Source organism: Euprymna scolopes, chromosome 26 (assembly GCF_053919585.1).
Source record: "Euprymna scolopes isolate OS-2025 chromosome 26, ASM5391958v1, whole genome shotgun sequence".
Classification (NCBI taxonomy): Eukaryota; Metazoa; Mollusca; class Cephalopoda; order Sepiida; family Sepiolidae; genus Euprymna; species Euprymna scolopes.
The window spans coordinates 89,445,045-89,462,544 of NC_136507.1; the positions used below are offsets into that span (position 1 = coordinate 89,445,045).

The 17,500-nt window shown below is 28.8% G+C and overlaps 1 protein-coding gene across 1 annotated transcript in view; it reads right to left on the minus strand.

Annotated features, from left to right (window-relative positions):
* LOC145248255 (nuclear receptor subfamily 2 group E member 1-like) overlaps positions 1-17,500 on the minus strand; it is a 109,294-nt gene that overhangs the window by 38,617 nt on the left and 53,177 nt on the right. The window contains exons 2-3 of the mRNA XM_080110130.1: positions 8,204-8,440; positions 2,540-2,666 (exon numbers count right to left, since the gene is read on the minus strand). Coding sequence (XP_079966256.1) covers positions 2,540-2,666; positions 8,204-8,440 — 364 coding nt within the window. The remainder of the gene's footprint in view (positions 1-2,539; positions 2,667-8,203; positions 8,441-17,500) is intronic.

A 17,500-nucleotide genomic window follows, 5' to 3' on the forward strand; every position in this document is an offset into this window, starting at 1 on the left:
TATTGTCTTATTGGTGTGTGTAGATAAAAGAAAATGTCTTTATGATAGAAATATCTGGTGTATATGATTTTTGCTTATCTATCCTGGAAAATATTTGTGTGGCTTTTTTCATGACATTTAATATAAAGAATTTGGAATATTGCAAGGTTTTCAAAGTATTCGTGAGGCATTTGAATTCTTCGTCCAGATATTCCGAACTGCAAATTCTGAATGCACGTAAGAAGAAACCAATTATCATGCATGTTTTTATTTTGTTATTATGGTGTGAATAGAAATGGATGTAATCATTTTTGTGCGTAGTTTTTTTGGTGAAATTTGAAGGATAGTTTATTATTGGATTTTATAATAAGTATGTCTAAAAAAGGTAATAAGAGATTGTTTTCTGTTTCATAGGTGGACTTTATGGAGGGTTCAACTGAGTCTAATTTGTCTTTAATGTTATGCATGGGCGTGTTTTCAGGAAGGAGAATTAAAATGTCGTCAATGTATCTAAAATATTCTTGTTTGGAGGTAATCTAAATTTGAAAGGATCAGATTCTAGGAATTCTAAGAAAAGGCAGGCTAATATTTCACTAAGAGGGTTACCCATAGGAAGACCGACATTTTGTTTGTAGAAATTGTTATTGAATTGAAAATAATTCATGCTAGTTATAAGTCTAATGATTTTTATAAAAGCGTCGGGGTAAGTTAATTTTTGCTTTTTTTGTAGATGTTTATGGAGTAAATTAAAAACTTTTTAATGGGAACATTAGTGTATAATGATGTTATATATAAGCTGTGTAAAGTTTTATTATGTATATTAATGTTTTTTTAATGTTTTTTTTTTATCTTGTTGAGTAAATATACGGAGTTTTTTATGTGGAAGGTGTGATAGTACCCATTAGTGGAGTTAAGATGTTGGATATGTCCCGTGCAATTTTGTGTTGCATTACCGACGCTTAATGTTATTGGACGTATACGGGTATTCGGTTTGTGAGTTTTGAGGAGGCCATATAATGACGGAATATTGAAAGAGTGAATGAGGTCGGGGGGGGGGCGCCCCCCCCCCGACCTCATTCACTTTTTCATCCCATAATAATGAACATTTCTGTAAAAGTCTGAGGAAGCTACAGACGGCCAAAAACGGTCGGGTAGCCGAAACAATAATGTAACTTAACAGAAAGATACGGTAATAAAAAATAAAACGCATATTTGCTCTACAACAGTATTGAGCACTTTCTTCAGTTTTTATTAATTACCATTTCCACTATATATATATATATATATATATATATATATATATATATATATATATATATATATATATATATATATATATAATCGATCGTTAGATGCATCAAGAGTTGTCTTTAGTTATACACTGTCTTCGCTGTCAATTTCAGATTTTGCATTATATCGGTTCAGACTGCAATCTCGACCTGACTCTGGATGTGCCAGGTCGCCTCCTCGAAAGTATTTAGTTACGCACTTCGACATTGCTTTTTTTTGAAGTAATACTTTTTGATCGTACTTATAGCGCCGCGGCTATCGGAATCAGCCAATGAGAATAATTTTTAACCCCCTCCCGTTCCAATGCAATGCTTTCTCTCACTTTTCCTATTTCAACTTTGTCTACCGCTGGGTCCACATTGAAGTAAATTTTCCGTTTTCACTTGAACTACCTGATTTATCCAAATGATTCGTTTTGTTTTAATTTTTTTCAGCTTGTCTAGTGATTTTTTTTTTGTGATTAAATCAGTGTTAAAGTTGTTCTTTTGTTACAGAGTATTTCACCCTCCCCCAAATCAACAGAGATTAAATAATTCTTGTAATGATCCGGTCCCTGTTGATTTTGCGGTAAGAGTGAAGTTCTTTGTAGTTTAAGGAGGTTCACCATCTCAGGCCTTGAATTCTCTCTTTGAGACGCCTTTACCGACAGCGCTGCCCAGGCGCTTTTTGCATGTCAGAGTGCCCCTCCTCGGGGGCGTTGATTTCTCTAGCTCACTTTCTGAACTTGGTGCATACGTTCTTACAGTGGGAGGGGACTTAAAACACTTCTTCTTCAAATTTAATATTTGGTCATGGTTCGTCATTTTTTCTCCCGTGAATCATTGCAGAAAGTTGTTAACAGTAATGAATATAATTAAACTTATTCCTCAAAGAAAATACTTTGTCCGGATCGGAATTATTTTTAAATGTCTGCTACTTAAAAAAAAAAAAATGAACGTAACTGTACGTAGTTACTTTAATTTGATCGGAACAAAAATGATATTTTGACAATAAACGAGATACAGTAAAGCAAACAGAAATTTTACCTATTACATAAAGGGCAAATGTATGTTTGTATGTACAGCTAAGACTCTAAAATACACAAGCAACACCCACCAAGTGGGAAAGTAAAACGGGTGAGGGGGAAAAGAAAGGTGATAGAAGTTATGTTACACTTTTATTCCGGGCAATGCCGGGCAGCCCTACCAGTACTTTATAAACGAAAAGCAAGTAAATTCATTGCTGGGCAGTGTCGGATAACCCTGCTAGAAAATAACAAAAAAATAAATACCTGGAATGGTCTAAGATTTTAGTTATAGGGACGAATGGAACTTGATTTTCTTCGCCATGTCTTCTGATTCCGTCTGGACTTGAATGTCGCTGTTGATAGGATCTTGGCGCTCTTTCATGTTGGACCGCTGCAAATTAAATTAAGATTAGACGCTGATTGGCAAACATTTTTGTTTAACATCTTCTTTTTCTTTAATTTATTGGTCTTGTTAATAATCTTAAAAAATAAAAGGAAATAAGATTAGACGCTGATTGGCGAACATTTTTAAAACTTAAAAATAAAAAAAATTATTGTTCTTGTCGTTAATTAAAAGAAAAAAAATGAAATTAAAGAGATCCGGCATATTAACTTCCGCGAACCATTTCCGGTTGTGTACGCCATGACACGTCATAAGACAATACGTCCCACTGTTTTGTTTGTTTCATTTTTATGTTGTCTATAAATATAATAAATAAAAAATATTCGTAAACTTATACTTTATGTAAATTGCTCCAGACACGCCACGAAGCCGCTTGATGTAAGAAACTAAAAAGTACTACTTTAAGATCAAAATCTTTGCCAATGATAAGTGTTACATGGAATAGATTCTGACCCAGAAAACAGCATTTTTCCCCTCTTTGTCAGAAACATCGCTTATGGAATATGAGACACACAATGAAAAAATAAGAGAAGCGTTTGCGTAAATAAATATATTTATTTACTTTTATGAATTCTTCACATGTATATTTTTTTTCAAATAAATATTTTATTTACGTTTATTTTTTAAATATGTCTATTTACAGAGACACTTTCACAGAAACAATGAATATTCAATATAGCATCATATTATTGGGGTTTTCAGAAGTACAGACTACGTAATATAGTAACAAGGATCGTAAAGGACGCGTCATATTAGCGCGTTTTTTTTTTCAGTTTGTATTAAAACGTAATTGGCCGTCAGAAATATTTGAAAAAGTACGTAAATAAACATATTTAAAAAAAAAAAACAGTTTACAAATATTCTTATCTATTATATTTAAAAATAATATGTTTTTAGTAAAAACTTGTGTGAAAATCAATTAAAATCGTGGGCTGTAATTGAATTGGACTGTCAATTTATCTAACACTGTCTATTTCCCATGACGTGTCATAACGTACATAGCAGAAATTGGCCCGAAAAAGTTAATATGCCAGATCGCCAAAAGTAAAAACAAAAATTTCCATTTATTAAAAAAAAAAAGAACAAACGGAACATCATTTAGAGAGCACATACCTCCGCCCAAATCCTTCCTTTCTTCAGCTTCCAAACTGCTGTTACAATGTGACAATGTTACAATGTTACAATGTTACAATGTTACAATGTACAAATCCTTTTTTTTTTTTTCCAAATTTTCATATTTGTGCTACTGATTCACAAGCTTCTATCTTTCCATCGCCAACGCTCTTACCCTCGTCTAGCATCAATCGAAATAAATGGCTCTTGTCTTGGGGAGGCTCCATGTTTTGACAAACTCCTAGGTCTGACCTTTACTCTTGATCTGAGATAGAATATGTACATCAAATCCGTTGTCAGGGCTGCTGGGAAAATGGTGGGATCGTTCAACCGCTCCAGTAGATATCTCACTGCTGATGCAATTCTCTACCTCTGTAAGAGCCAACTACGTCCAAGGATGGAGTACTGTTGCCACATCTGGGCAGGAACTGCTAGAGACACTTTATCCTACATTGACAGAGTTCAAAATAGACTTCGTAGCCTAGTGGAGGATGCCCTTTTCTCTTCCCTGCAACCTCTATCCCACAAAAGAGACGTCGCGAGCCTGTCTCTGCTTTATAGTTATTTTCATGGCAAGTGCTTGTCTGAGCTTCAATCTATGGCCCCCCCCCCGTCCTGACTTTCCTGAAAAAAAAAAACTCGTCTAGGTATCAATAATTTCCCCCCCCACTCTTTATCTGTACCTAAACTTAAACGTAGATTCCATGAACAAAGCGTCTTTCTTAGAATTGCACGCCTGTGGAACTTTGTTCCGTTTTCCTGCTTTCCAACTAACTACAAATATCGTTGTCTTCAAGTAGAACGTGAACAAATTCTTGATGAGCCATCAACTTAAGTAATCAAATTTACCAAATTTCCACTACTAACGATGACTACGGCATGTTCCTCCTTGACCACTGTACACTCATTAACCCTTATCCTCGAGTGACCTTAGGGCCTTGATAATAGTGATTCTTTGTAAAAAAACAAAAAGAAATATTTAAAGACATATTATCTGTTATTAAGAATGGTTCTAGTTTGCTGACAATATGAGAATTTATGTAACATCGTAATAACTTTTAGAATCGACCCAAAACGTTGTATGTAGAGACAGTCGCAAAGAAAATAAAATATTGGCATGAACCTTTTAGATGAAAGAAAAAAGTATTCATTTTCTTAGTTTACCGCACCAATCGCCGACACGTATTTACAACATGACTAGTAACTGCTCTCTTTCTTTCTCTTTTTCGTCGGATAGCAGTTCCGTGTTTCAATTACAGCCAGCTGGTGTGTTGCCGTAATCTTTAAAACCCACGGGTCGGTCATTCTGTGGGAGGAGGTGGAGGAGGAGGAGGGGATTCGCATGCTTGTCAAACGTACCATTCAAATCGCCACGCATCTTTTCCTTTTTCTCCTCTTTTCTTCCTCTTCCTTGTGATCTTAATACGCATATATGCATCTCACTCCATGGCGTCACATTCACGTGACCTTCGAAATACTGACGCAACAACTCGGCACGTGAGTCGTCAATATCCATGCATGTCCTGGCTTGGTTATTTAATGACAGGGCTAGACTACATTACACTTAGCAAGAAAACAATTAATCAGATCATTAGATTGTATATTTCCTAAATTTAGATATGCTGATAGATGTATCGATTCTGAAATCAACCACGTTTAGACTCTTTCGAAGCATTCTTTCGTTAAAAGGGTGCGAGTACAAAAGTAATGTACTTTGTTTGATAGACTTGGTCATCGTTACAGTCAAATAGATGGATGGCTGCGTATATGATTCCCTATGTGTGGAGCAATCAGGTAGAGAAAATGATTTTAAAGCTATAAGTAATCGTTATATTGATTTTTTTTATTTGCATCTTTATTTGTATTTAGCTGCAAAGGTGGTTAATGAGTTTCAACTATAGGTATGATAATACGCATGACATCCTTGAATGTCCTGGATATGACCTTTGAGGCCCCAGCTTGCGGGCTTTGAGGAGTGTGGAGCCACCCTTTAATAGCCATTGCTCCCAGGTCCACTCTGACCAGGAGTGGTAGTACCTGTTAGGGTCTCAACTATGGGTTAAATAGAATCCGACTTGAAAATAAAAAATATATTCTATAAAAAAAAATTTTCTTCAAAATCTTTGGATTCGGCAAAAATAGGGTTGATATGCCGTAAAACAAACAATCAACCAACCAATCAACATCCTTGAAATGAAAGGAGGGTAAAATAATGTGCATGACCTAAAAAAAAAAAGAAGCTATTTTCTTTGCAAAATAAATTTTAAAAAATACCAGCATTCATTTCCGCAAGGGCTCGAGCTGTACTTGATAAAGTACGTTGTAAAATTCAGTTGTAAAGTTACACTCTTGAGAGCTCAATCCTTATTGCGGGTGGCACTCAAAATACAATTGTGAATTATATTAGGACTTCTACGGAGTCATAGCTGACGGAACGGTAGCATGTTACACCCGTAGATTAAAAAAAGGGGGTTCTGTTTAAAATTCCGTGCAGATTCCCGAGTTCGACAGAAAAAAATTCTCGAATTCGACAAAATGATTCTTGAGTTCAACAAGATACAGCTGGAGATGCTTGACGGTTACATCGACCGAAACGTTGTGCAAAATCACAGTCAATATGAGAATAGTAGTCTAAAGAACACAAATAATACGAATAACCAATCCTCATCTCAAAAATGCAGTTATGAATCAATAAAGATCGGATAATTCTCTGAATTTTTGCCATTTTGTTTTTTACAATCAGGGATATGCATGTATTATTTCTAAAACAAATTACGTTCAATTTCATTGTCCGTTCTCACCACATAAAGCCGTCTGAAGATAACGGTTTCCTGACCTAAATTGCACCAAACATTTATGTTAAAGATTTTTTTTATATCCTTTCTTTTTTCAAAAAAAAAAATTGAAAAGGAAAACAACATTCTTTCTCTACAAAACATCCAAACCAAACACCGTGAATAAATATCTGAAGATATAAAGAATTGAAGCAAAACAGTTTTTACCGAAATTATCGGATTCGGCAACCGTGAAAAGGGGTGATATTCTGTAAAACAAAACAACCAAACCAAACGCAGTAATTAAAATATTTGTAGATATGAAGAACTTGAAGCATTTTTTTCTTTTTTAATAAAATTTGGTATTAAATAACACGTTAATATGCCGGAACACAAAATGGCCAAACCAATCAAACCAAATCAAACCAAACCAAACCAAACCTTCCTTATAACATTATTTAAAACAAACATTCCTTTCTTACTTCTACTTTGCGCAAGCGATTTTTTTTTTTTTTCAGTATCGATATTTGCTGGTCGTGTTGTAACTGCAAAACAATTAATATGCCGTAAACCAAAACAATTAATATGCCGTAAACCAAAACAATTGATATACCATAAACCAAAACAATTAATATGCCGTAAACCAAAACAATTGATATGCCATAAACCAAAACAATTAATATGCCGTAAACCAAAACAATTGATATGCCATAAACCAAAACAATTAATATGCCATAAACCAAAACAATTAATATGCCATAAACCAAAACAATTGATATGCCGTAAACCAAAACAATTGATATGCCGTAAACCAAAACAACGAAACCTTAATTATAACAGAATCTTTATCTCTTCTATTATATAAAGGGAACTGTGTGTGAATTCGTTCCATATGGACTTCTAAACGGCTGGGTCAGTTTTTATTTTCATTTTTGAAATTTTACACTAATGTACTTTATTTATTTGGTAGTGTTCTTAGATAGGCTTTGTATCGAAATGTCTTCGATAAGTACTGATATTCAAAAAAATCCGATGAAAGAAAGAACATGCAATTTTGACCCAAGTTAATACCTTATACAACCTAACATCACAAATGCTTTTGAAAAAGTTTTATTACCGCACATGCAGAAAAGTCCGGTATATAAAATCAATAGTAGGTTCATTGATATGACAGGCGCGTTCGAAATGAATGTTTCTGTTTAGAACACAATAAAACCATGATACTCGACTTTTGCATTTTAAACTTAAATTCAAGTCGTTATATATAAAAAATATGTTTATAAAATCAACAGTAGGTTCTCTACAGTGCACTGTAAACTACATTGTATTGTGGACTAAGGGACGTGAAACTTCCTTCAGGTGCACCGCGGTGGCTCCCTTACTAGAGCAGGCAATGAATCGATTTGATTGAAAAATGGGCGATTTCACCGATTTTATTAACAATCAAATATTGGAGGGTGTAACATTTGTTGATCATCATAAAATCCCGGGAAAGATCAGGTCTCATTGCTAGTGTTTTTTAAATGCACAAATTCCTTTTTTACGCAAACATCTTTTTTTTTTTACCAGTATCGATATTTGTTGGCCGTGTTATAATCAGAGATCGCGATCGATAATATCGAAAATACTCACACTCACCATCTCTGTTCATTTTCATTTCCAAACATTTCTTGAACCGACACGCCTGGCACTGGTTCCGTCTTGCCACGTCCACGATACAGGCGCCATTTTCCTTGCAGACATAATCGAGGTTCCGGCGAATGCTCCTCTTGAAGAAACCGCGGCAGCCATCGCAGCTAAGGACGCCGTAGTGCTTCCCAGACGCTCGGTCGCCACACACTAAGCACAGGGCGTCGTTCTTCTTGTGGGACGAACCTACGAAATAAAAAACAGAACACAAAATATGATTAGCTTTCATTTTTGTTTAATTCTTTTTATATGTCCGCGCATTTTAATTAAAGTTTCCGTCTGTCGGCCGGTTATGTGTCAATTTGAAATAACATTTTCATTGAATAAACCAGTGGTCCCCAATCCTTTTTGGTCTGCCCCCCCCTCCCCCCAAAAAAAAGATTTCCAGAAAATCTCTCACTCACTAAATTTCTGAAATCACGGTTAAATACATAGTTAAATTAAATCTATTCAACCATGTATTTAATGGCCACTATAAATAATACTTAGCCCTGAAATAAAAGCAAGTAAGTTAATATATCTATATATATAAAATAATAGCGTTCGTGTGTGTGTCTGTGTGTACAACTCCCAATGACCAAAGAAATATAAAGGGCAAATGTGTGTACACCTCTCCTGGTCAAGAAATATTAATGCCCATGTTAGGATACTTCTGTCAAAGGAGACGTTATATTGTATACGAACTTTCAATATATAATATTCTTCAAACCACATTTACATTATTGAATAACGGTCATTAACATATCACATCAAATTAAATCTATTTAAATAATTACCACGATGACATTACTTATTCGACATAATAGCTTTGTTTCAACTGTAAAAATTAAAAAAAAAATTATTTAGTTTATTTAAACTTCAAGTTATATTTGATTTAACTGATTTTATCTGAAATATGAAGCCGTTTTATTTTCAAACAAAAAAATCAGAAAACCAAAAGGGGAAATAACTGTGATAGTTTAATTGAAACGGAGCACATTATTAAATATTTGTTTTCATTTCGAAATATTATTCTAAGCTCAATTATTATTTTTATTTTTAATTTGGAGGACATTTTTTTTTCGCTTATTCTTAATTTTTAAGTAACATTTTTTATTTGTTAGAGAAAAATAATTAAAACTAATGCTCATGGGGGTAGAGTTAGTCAGAGAGACATGTGAACAAAATCCATCATCCTCTGCTCTTTTTATTTATAAAATTTAATCGGTGTTGCCCAGGATTTATTATAATAATTATACCATAGCAAATGTGTTTAATTGCCTGCGAAACAGATTTTCTTTATAATTTATTTAATATCTTAAATTAAAAATGCTCAATTTTTACGACGTGACCCAGCGTCGTTTAACCCCTAGAAAAAAATGACGAATGTCAACTTTATTTCCAACTCCTCAAAAAAACTTGAAAATGACAACTTTTAATGGTTTTCGATGGTGCTGAAAACGAATATCACTTTCAAAAAGTTGAGGATCATTTTCCTATATAAATTTAACGTAAAATGGGCACCCACAGATTCCAACAACTATCATTCTTATGAGTTCGACTCCTCCCAAAACTCCGATTTCCTTCAACTACACAACTCTGGCTAAACGTGTACTTCGGTACGCGTCAACAAGAATCAGAGACAAAGAAATAATAAAAGGTTATGTGAATTGTACAGTGGACAATGGTCTAGCGAAAAACAAAGACGATTGATTGAGAAGATGGAGAAAAAGAGATAAATAGATAACCAGATAGGAATATAAATATATACTAACAGGCCGCTCGGCGTTGCCCGGTCGTAAAATACGTATAAATATTTTAATTAATACAGAAACTGAGACATATGCAAGCAAGTATTATGTTTTTTTTTCTAAACCGTTCACTTCTTGTAAGTAAAAAAAAAGAAAATTATTCGAGCTGAGATCGAAACCAAAACCTAAAGACAATTAGTCAAGTACGATAACCTTTAGTCCAGCGTGACACGTTTTTTAAAGGTATTTTCAAACTACTAATTTTTAACATAAGTAATATGTACTGTTAACTATTCACGCATGCGCATTTACAATTAGTAAACAAGTAAAAATCAGATCGCCTCCACGTGCCAATTTATCAAATGCTCAAAATCTTTGGCCTTGATGGAGGGGAGACAAAAACTTGCTGCTATGATTTCAAATGATCTGAAGTAACAGCTTGATTCCAAATATTTCTCATATGTTATATCTTCCCTCTTTTGGAAATAGGGTACGATTATGAATATCTCCAGTATCAAATAAGCCTTATACACTGTGAAATTTACTTTATGTATGAAAACCAAAGAGGGGAGATATAACATATGAGAAATATTTGGAATAAAGTCTCCCCTTGCTGTTATTTTCAGATCATTTGAAACCATAGCAGCAAGTTTTTGGCATCCCACCCATCAAGGCCAGAGGTATTAGGGAAATATCAGATATTTTGTAATTCATATGCAAAACTAAGAAAACAAATTACTATGATAGTAATATTGGTAAAGGTGCAGTATTCTTCTATCCACAAATAATCCTTTAAAATTTCCACTATTATGGGTCTTCGAGAGTGCTGAAAGCGAAAATAACAGCAAAAATCTCAGTAATCGAATAGTTTCCAAGATATGAAGAAATTATGAAGTGGGGGGGATCACTTTTCTATATTAATTTAACGTAAAATGAACATCCACATTATAGCCAGAGTGGCGATGAAGTGTGTTCTCATTTTACATCAAATTAATATAGAAAAGTCATTCCCCCATTTCTTGAAACAGTAATTTGCGACCTTAAGGGCAAATGTCATATACTCCACTACACAATTCAGGCCATTGGCTTTCCAACAAGCTTTCATTTGTTGAATTCTGATCAGTATTTGGTGAGATTTCGAACTTATAAAATTGCCCCAAAAAGTAGTAGTAGTAGTAGTAGTAGTAGTAGTAGTATGTATATATATATATATATATATATATATATATATATATATATATATATATATCGTCGCCAAATTGAATATGTAAATGCTCATATATATGGTTCGATCGACCGAAACTACACGAAAATTTGCAAGCTTTTACAATATTATTTTATGGTTAAAATTTTATGACAATTGATTAAAAAGAACCTATATTTTCAAACCAATAATTATGCCCAATTTAGCATTTATATATATATATATATATATATATATATATATATATATATGCATATATACATGCATATATATATATGTACACATATATACATATATATACATATATATATACATATATATACATATATATACATACATATATATACATACATATATATACATATATATACATATATATATATACATATACATATATATACATATATATGCATATATATACATACATATATATATACATATATATACATACATATACATATATATATATATATATATATATATATATATATATATATATATATATATATATGTCCTGGCAAGCCAGGTTAAGTATTGCTGCTTTTGGATGAATTTTGCTTCGGATTTTTTTGTTTGGTTGTCTCCCTTGTGGCCTTACCAGGCCACTAATATATATATATATATATATATATATATATATATATATATATATATATATATATATATATATATATAGTCATCCACATATGAATGAGAAAGGGGGACAGAAAGAGAGACAGAGAGAGAAACCAGACAACTAAGCAGAGGCAGATACATTCACACATATGCACATGTCCAACCAGGCATACAACGACAAAAACGAGGGCAGAGACAGACAGACAGACAGACAGATAGAGAATCAGACAGACAGACAAAGGCAAAGATAGATAGATCAATAGGAGAGAAAGAGAGACAGAATGACAAATACAGAGAGAGAGAGAGAGAGAGAGAGAGAGAGAGAGAGAGAGAGAGAGAGGGAGACAGGCAGACAGGCAGACACAGAAAACTAAAAAGGTAATCAGAGACAAAATAGAGACACAACCAGAGAGATAAAGACAAACAGAGCGAACGAAAGAGAGAGAGAGAGAGAGAGAGAGAGAGAGAGAGAGAGAGCGAAAGAGATAGCGAGAAAGAGAGAGAAAGTATGTGAGAGAGAGAGAGAGAGAGAGAATAAGGGGGAGATAGAGAGCGAACAAAGGTAGATGCAATCAAAAGATGAGGGATCGAAAGACAATGGCGGAAAGATGAAAGATAAAGAAACACAAAGCAATACAAACAAAAGGTCAAAGATCTGTGTGTGAGTCAGAAATTCTTCGAATGGTCGGAATTGTTTAAACGGTGACATGGACTAAAAAAAGGTCAAGAAAGAAATGTCGAAATGACGAGTACTTACGAGTGTGGTAAAGGTAAGTTTATTGCGCAGTTGAGATAATTTGGCCAAGAGGAACTTGTGCAGCGTTCCGAGCGGAAATGGAAGAGACGGCAAGAAATGACACAATTAGAAGGCAGATGAACACGTATATTTAGCCCTGATATTAGAATGCAGGTATTTTTTAGGTACATCGGTCTTGAAACAAAAATGGCTGCTTGACTCGAGCTTATGTAAAAACGGAAACTGAATGAAATTGAAATAAATATAACGAAAATAAAAGCGTTGTGTAATTATTTAAAACAATAACAATTTTATTCTAAAGGATTTTTATTAATAATAATTGTGGTGTAATTATTTAAAACAATAACCATTTTATTCTAAAGGATTTTTATTAATAATAATTGTTGCGTAATTATTTAAAACAATAACCATTTTATTCTAAAGGATTTTTATTAATAATAATTGTTGTATAAATATTTAAAACAATAATAATTTTATTCTAAAGAATTTTTATTAATAATAATTGTTGTGTAATTATTTAAAACAATAATAATTTTATTCTAAAGGATTTTTATTAATAATAATTGTTGCATAATTATTTAAAACAATAACAATTTTATTCTAAAGAATTTTTATTAATAATAATTGTTGTGTAATTATTTAAAACAATAACACTTTTATTCTAAAGGATTTTTATTAATAATGATTGTTGTGTAATTATTTAAAACAATAATAATTTTATTCTAAAGGATTTTTATTGATAATAATTATTGTATAATTATTTAAAACAATAACCATTTTATTCTAAAGAATTTTTATTTATAATAATTGTTGTGCATTCTAAAGGATTTTTATTAATAATAATTGTTGTGTAATTATTTAAACCAATAACAATTTTATTCTAAAGGATTTTTATTAATAATAATTGTTGTGTAACTATTTAAAACAATAACCATTTTATTCTAAAGGATTTTTATTAATAATAATTGTTGTGTTACTATTTAAAACAATAATAATTTTATTCTAAAGAATTTTTATTAATAATAATTGTTGTGAATTATTTAAAACAATAACCATTTTATTCTAAAAGGATTTTCATTAATAATAATTGTGGTGTAATTATTTAAAACAATAACCATTTTATTCTAAAGGATTTTTATTAATAATAATTGTTGTGTAATTATTTAAAACAATAACCATTTTATTCTAAAGGATTTTTATTAATAATAATTGTTGTATAATTATTTAAAACAATAACAATTTTATTCTAAAGAATTTTTATTAATAATAATTGTTGTGTAATTATTTAAAACAATAACAATTTTATTCTAAAGGATTTTTATTAATAATAATTGTTGTGTAATTATTTAAAACAATAACAATTTTATTCTAAAGAATTTTTATTTATAATAATTGTTGTGTAATTATTTAAAACAATAACCATTTTATTCTAAAGGATTTTTATTAATAATAATTGTTCTATAATTATTTAAAACAATAACAATTATATTCTAAAGAATGTTTATTAATAATAATTGTTGTGTAATTATTTAAAACAATAACAATTATATTCTAAAGAATGTTTATTAATAATAATTGTTGTGTAATTATTTAAAACAATAACAATTTTATTCTAAAGAATGTTTATTAATAATAATTGTTGTGTAATTATTTAAAACAATAATAATTTTATTCTAAAGGATTTTTATTAATAATAATTGTTGTGTAATTATTTAAAACAATAACAATTTTATTCTTAAGGATTTTTATTTTTAATAATTTTTGTGTAATTATTTAAAACAATAACAATTTTATTCTAAAGAATTTTTATTAATAATAATTGTTGTGTAATTATTTAAAACAATAACAATTTTATTCTAAAGCATTTTTATTTATAATAATTGTTGTGTAACTATTTAAAACAATAACAATTTTATTCTAAAGAATTTTTATTTATAATAATTATTGCGTAATTATTTAAAACAATAACCATTTTATTCTAAAGAATTTTTATTTATAATAATTGTTGTGTAATTATTTAAAACAATAACAATTTTATTCTAAAGAATTTTTATTAATAATAATTGTTGTGTAATTATTTAAAACAATAACCATTTTATTCTAAAGGATTTTTATTAATAATAATTGTTGTGTAATTATTTAAAACAATAACAATTTTATTCTAAAGAATTTTTATTAATAATAATTGTTGTGTAAATATTTAAAACAATAACCATTTTATTCTAAAGGATTTTTATTAATAATAATTGTTGTGTAATTATTTAAAACAATAACCATTTTATTCTATAGGATTTTTATTAATAATAATTGTTGTGTAATTATTTAAAACAATAACCATTTTATTCTAAAGAATTTCTATTAATAATAATTGTTGCGTAATTATTTAAAACAATAACCATTTTATTCTAAAGAATTTTTATTAATAATAATTGTTGTGTAATTATTAAAAACAATAACCATATTATTCTAAAGGATTTTTATTAATAATAATACTGGTGTAATTATTTAAAACAATAACCATTTTATTTTAAAGGATTTTTATTTATTATAATCGTTGTGTAATTATTTAAAACAATAACCATTTTATTCTAAAGAATTTTTATTTATAATAATTGTTGTGTAATTATTTAAAACAATAACCATTTTATTCTAAAGAATTTTTATTAATAATGATTGTTGTGTAATTATTTAAAACAATAACAATTTTATTCTAAAGGATTTTTATTAATAATAACTGTGGTGTAATTATTTAAAACAATAACAATTTTATTCTAAAGGATTTTTATTAATAATAATTGTTGTGTAATTATTTAAAACAATAACCATTTTATTCTAAAGGATTTTTATTAATAATAATTGTTGTGTAATTATTTAAAATAATAATCATTTTATTCTAAAGGATTTTTATTAATAATAACTGTGGTGTAATTATTTAAAACAATAACAATTTTATTCTAAATGATTTTTATTCATAATAATTGTGGTGTAATTATTTAAAACAATAACCATTTTATTCTAAAGGATTTTTATTAATAATAATTGTTGTGTAATTATTTAAAACAATAACCATTTTATTCTAAAGGATTTTTATTTATAATAATTGTTGTGTAATTATTTAAAACAATAACCATTTTATTCTAAAGAATTTTTATTAATAATAATTGTTGTGTAATTATTTAAAACAACAACCATTTTATTCTAAAGAATTTTTATTTATAATAATTGTTGTGTAATTATTTAAAACAATAATAATTTTATTCTAAAGAATTTTATTTATAATAATTGTTGTGTAATTATTTAAAACAATAACAATTTTATTCTAAAGGATTTTTATTAATAATAATTGTTGTGTAACTATTTAAAACAATAATAATTTAATTCAAAAGAATTTTTATTTATAATAATTGTTGTGTAATTATTTAAAACAATAACCATTTTATTCTAAAGAATTTTTATTTATAATTATTGTTGTGTAATTATTTAAAACAATAACCATTTTATTCTAAAGGATTTTTTATTAATAATAATTGTTGTGTAACTATTTAAAACAATAACAATTTTATTTTAAAGAATTTTTATTTATAATAATTGTTGTGTAATTATTTAAAACAATAACCATTTTATTCTAAAGAATTTTTATTAATAATAATTGTGGAGTAATTATTTAAAACAATAACCATTTTATTTTAAAGGATTTTTATTAATAATAATCGTTGTGTAACTATTTAAAACAATAACCATTTTATTCTAAAGAATTTTTATTTATAATAATTGTTGTGTAATTCTTTAAAACAATAACCATTTTATTCTAAAGGATTTTTATTAATAATAATTGTTGTGTAATTATTTAAAACAATAACAATTTTATTCTAAAGAATTTTTATTAATAATAATTGTTGTGTAATTATTTAAAACAATAACCATTTTATTCTAAAGGATTTTTATTAATAATAATTGTTGTGTAATTATTTAAAACAATAACAATTTTATTCTAAAGGATTTTTATTAATAATAATTGTTGTGTAACTATTTAAAACAATAACCATTTTATTCTAAAGGATTTTTATTAATAATAATTGTTGTGTTACTATTTAAAACAATAATAATTTTATTCTAAAGAATTTTTATTTATAATAATTGTTGTGTAATTATTTAAAACAATAATAATTTTATTCTAAAGGATTTTTATTAATAATAATTGTTGTGTAATTATTTAAAACAATAACCATTTTATTTTAAAGGATTTTTATTAATAATAATTGTTGTGTAATTATTTAAAACAATAACAATTTTATTCTAAAGGATTTTTATTAATAATAATTGTTGTGTAACTATTTAAAACAATAACCATTTTATTCTAAAGGATTTTTATTAATAATAATTGTTGTGTTACTATTTAAAACAATAATAATTTTATTCTAAAGAATTTTTATTTATAATAATTGTTGTGTAATTATTTAAAACAATAACCATTTTTGTGTAAAGGACTTTTTTTATAATAATTCTTGTGTAATTTTAGTATTTTATACAAATAAAACGGTAGATGCATGTGTGTGTGTGTCTATGTGAAAATATTTAACCGATAAACTCTTAAACTACTGGTCACATAACACTTAACTTAGCAAGAAATAGTAATCGTAAACCAAAGATGGTTTATAACAAGTAAAGCCTTTGTTTGGATCGATGAATAACGCGTACAGAAATATGTCGGCATGTTGAAATGAAAAATATTCATTTCAAATTGCTGACATATTTCTATTACGTTTGTGCATGCGCAAATTCATTCATAGATTGAAGTGGTTTAATTTTAAATCTTTTTTTTATCTATACGTGGATAGCTCAGACATTAGGGTATGCGACTGAAGCGCTTAATGTTTTGATTTCGCATCTAAGTCATTTTTCTTTTTTCGCTTGTGTGAAATACGAAATGGACAGAAAAT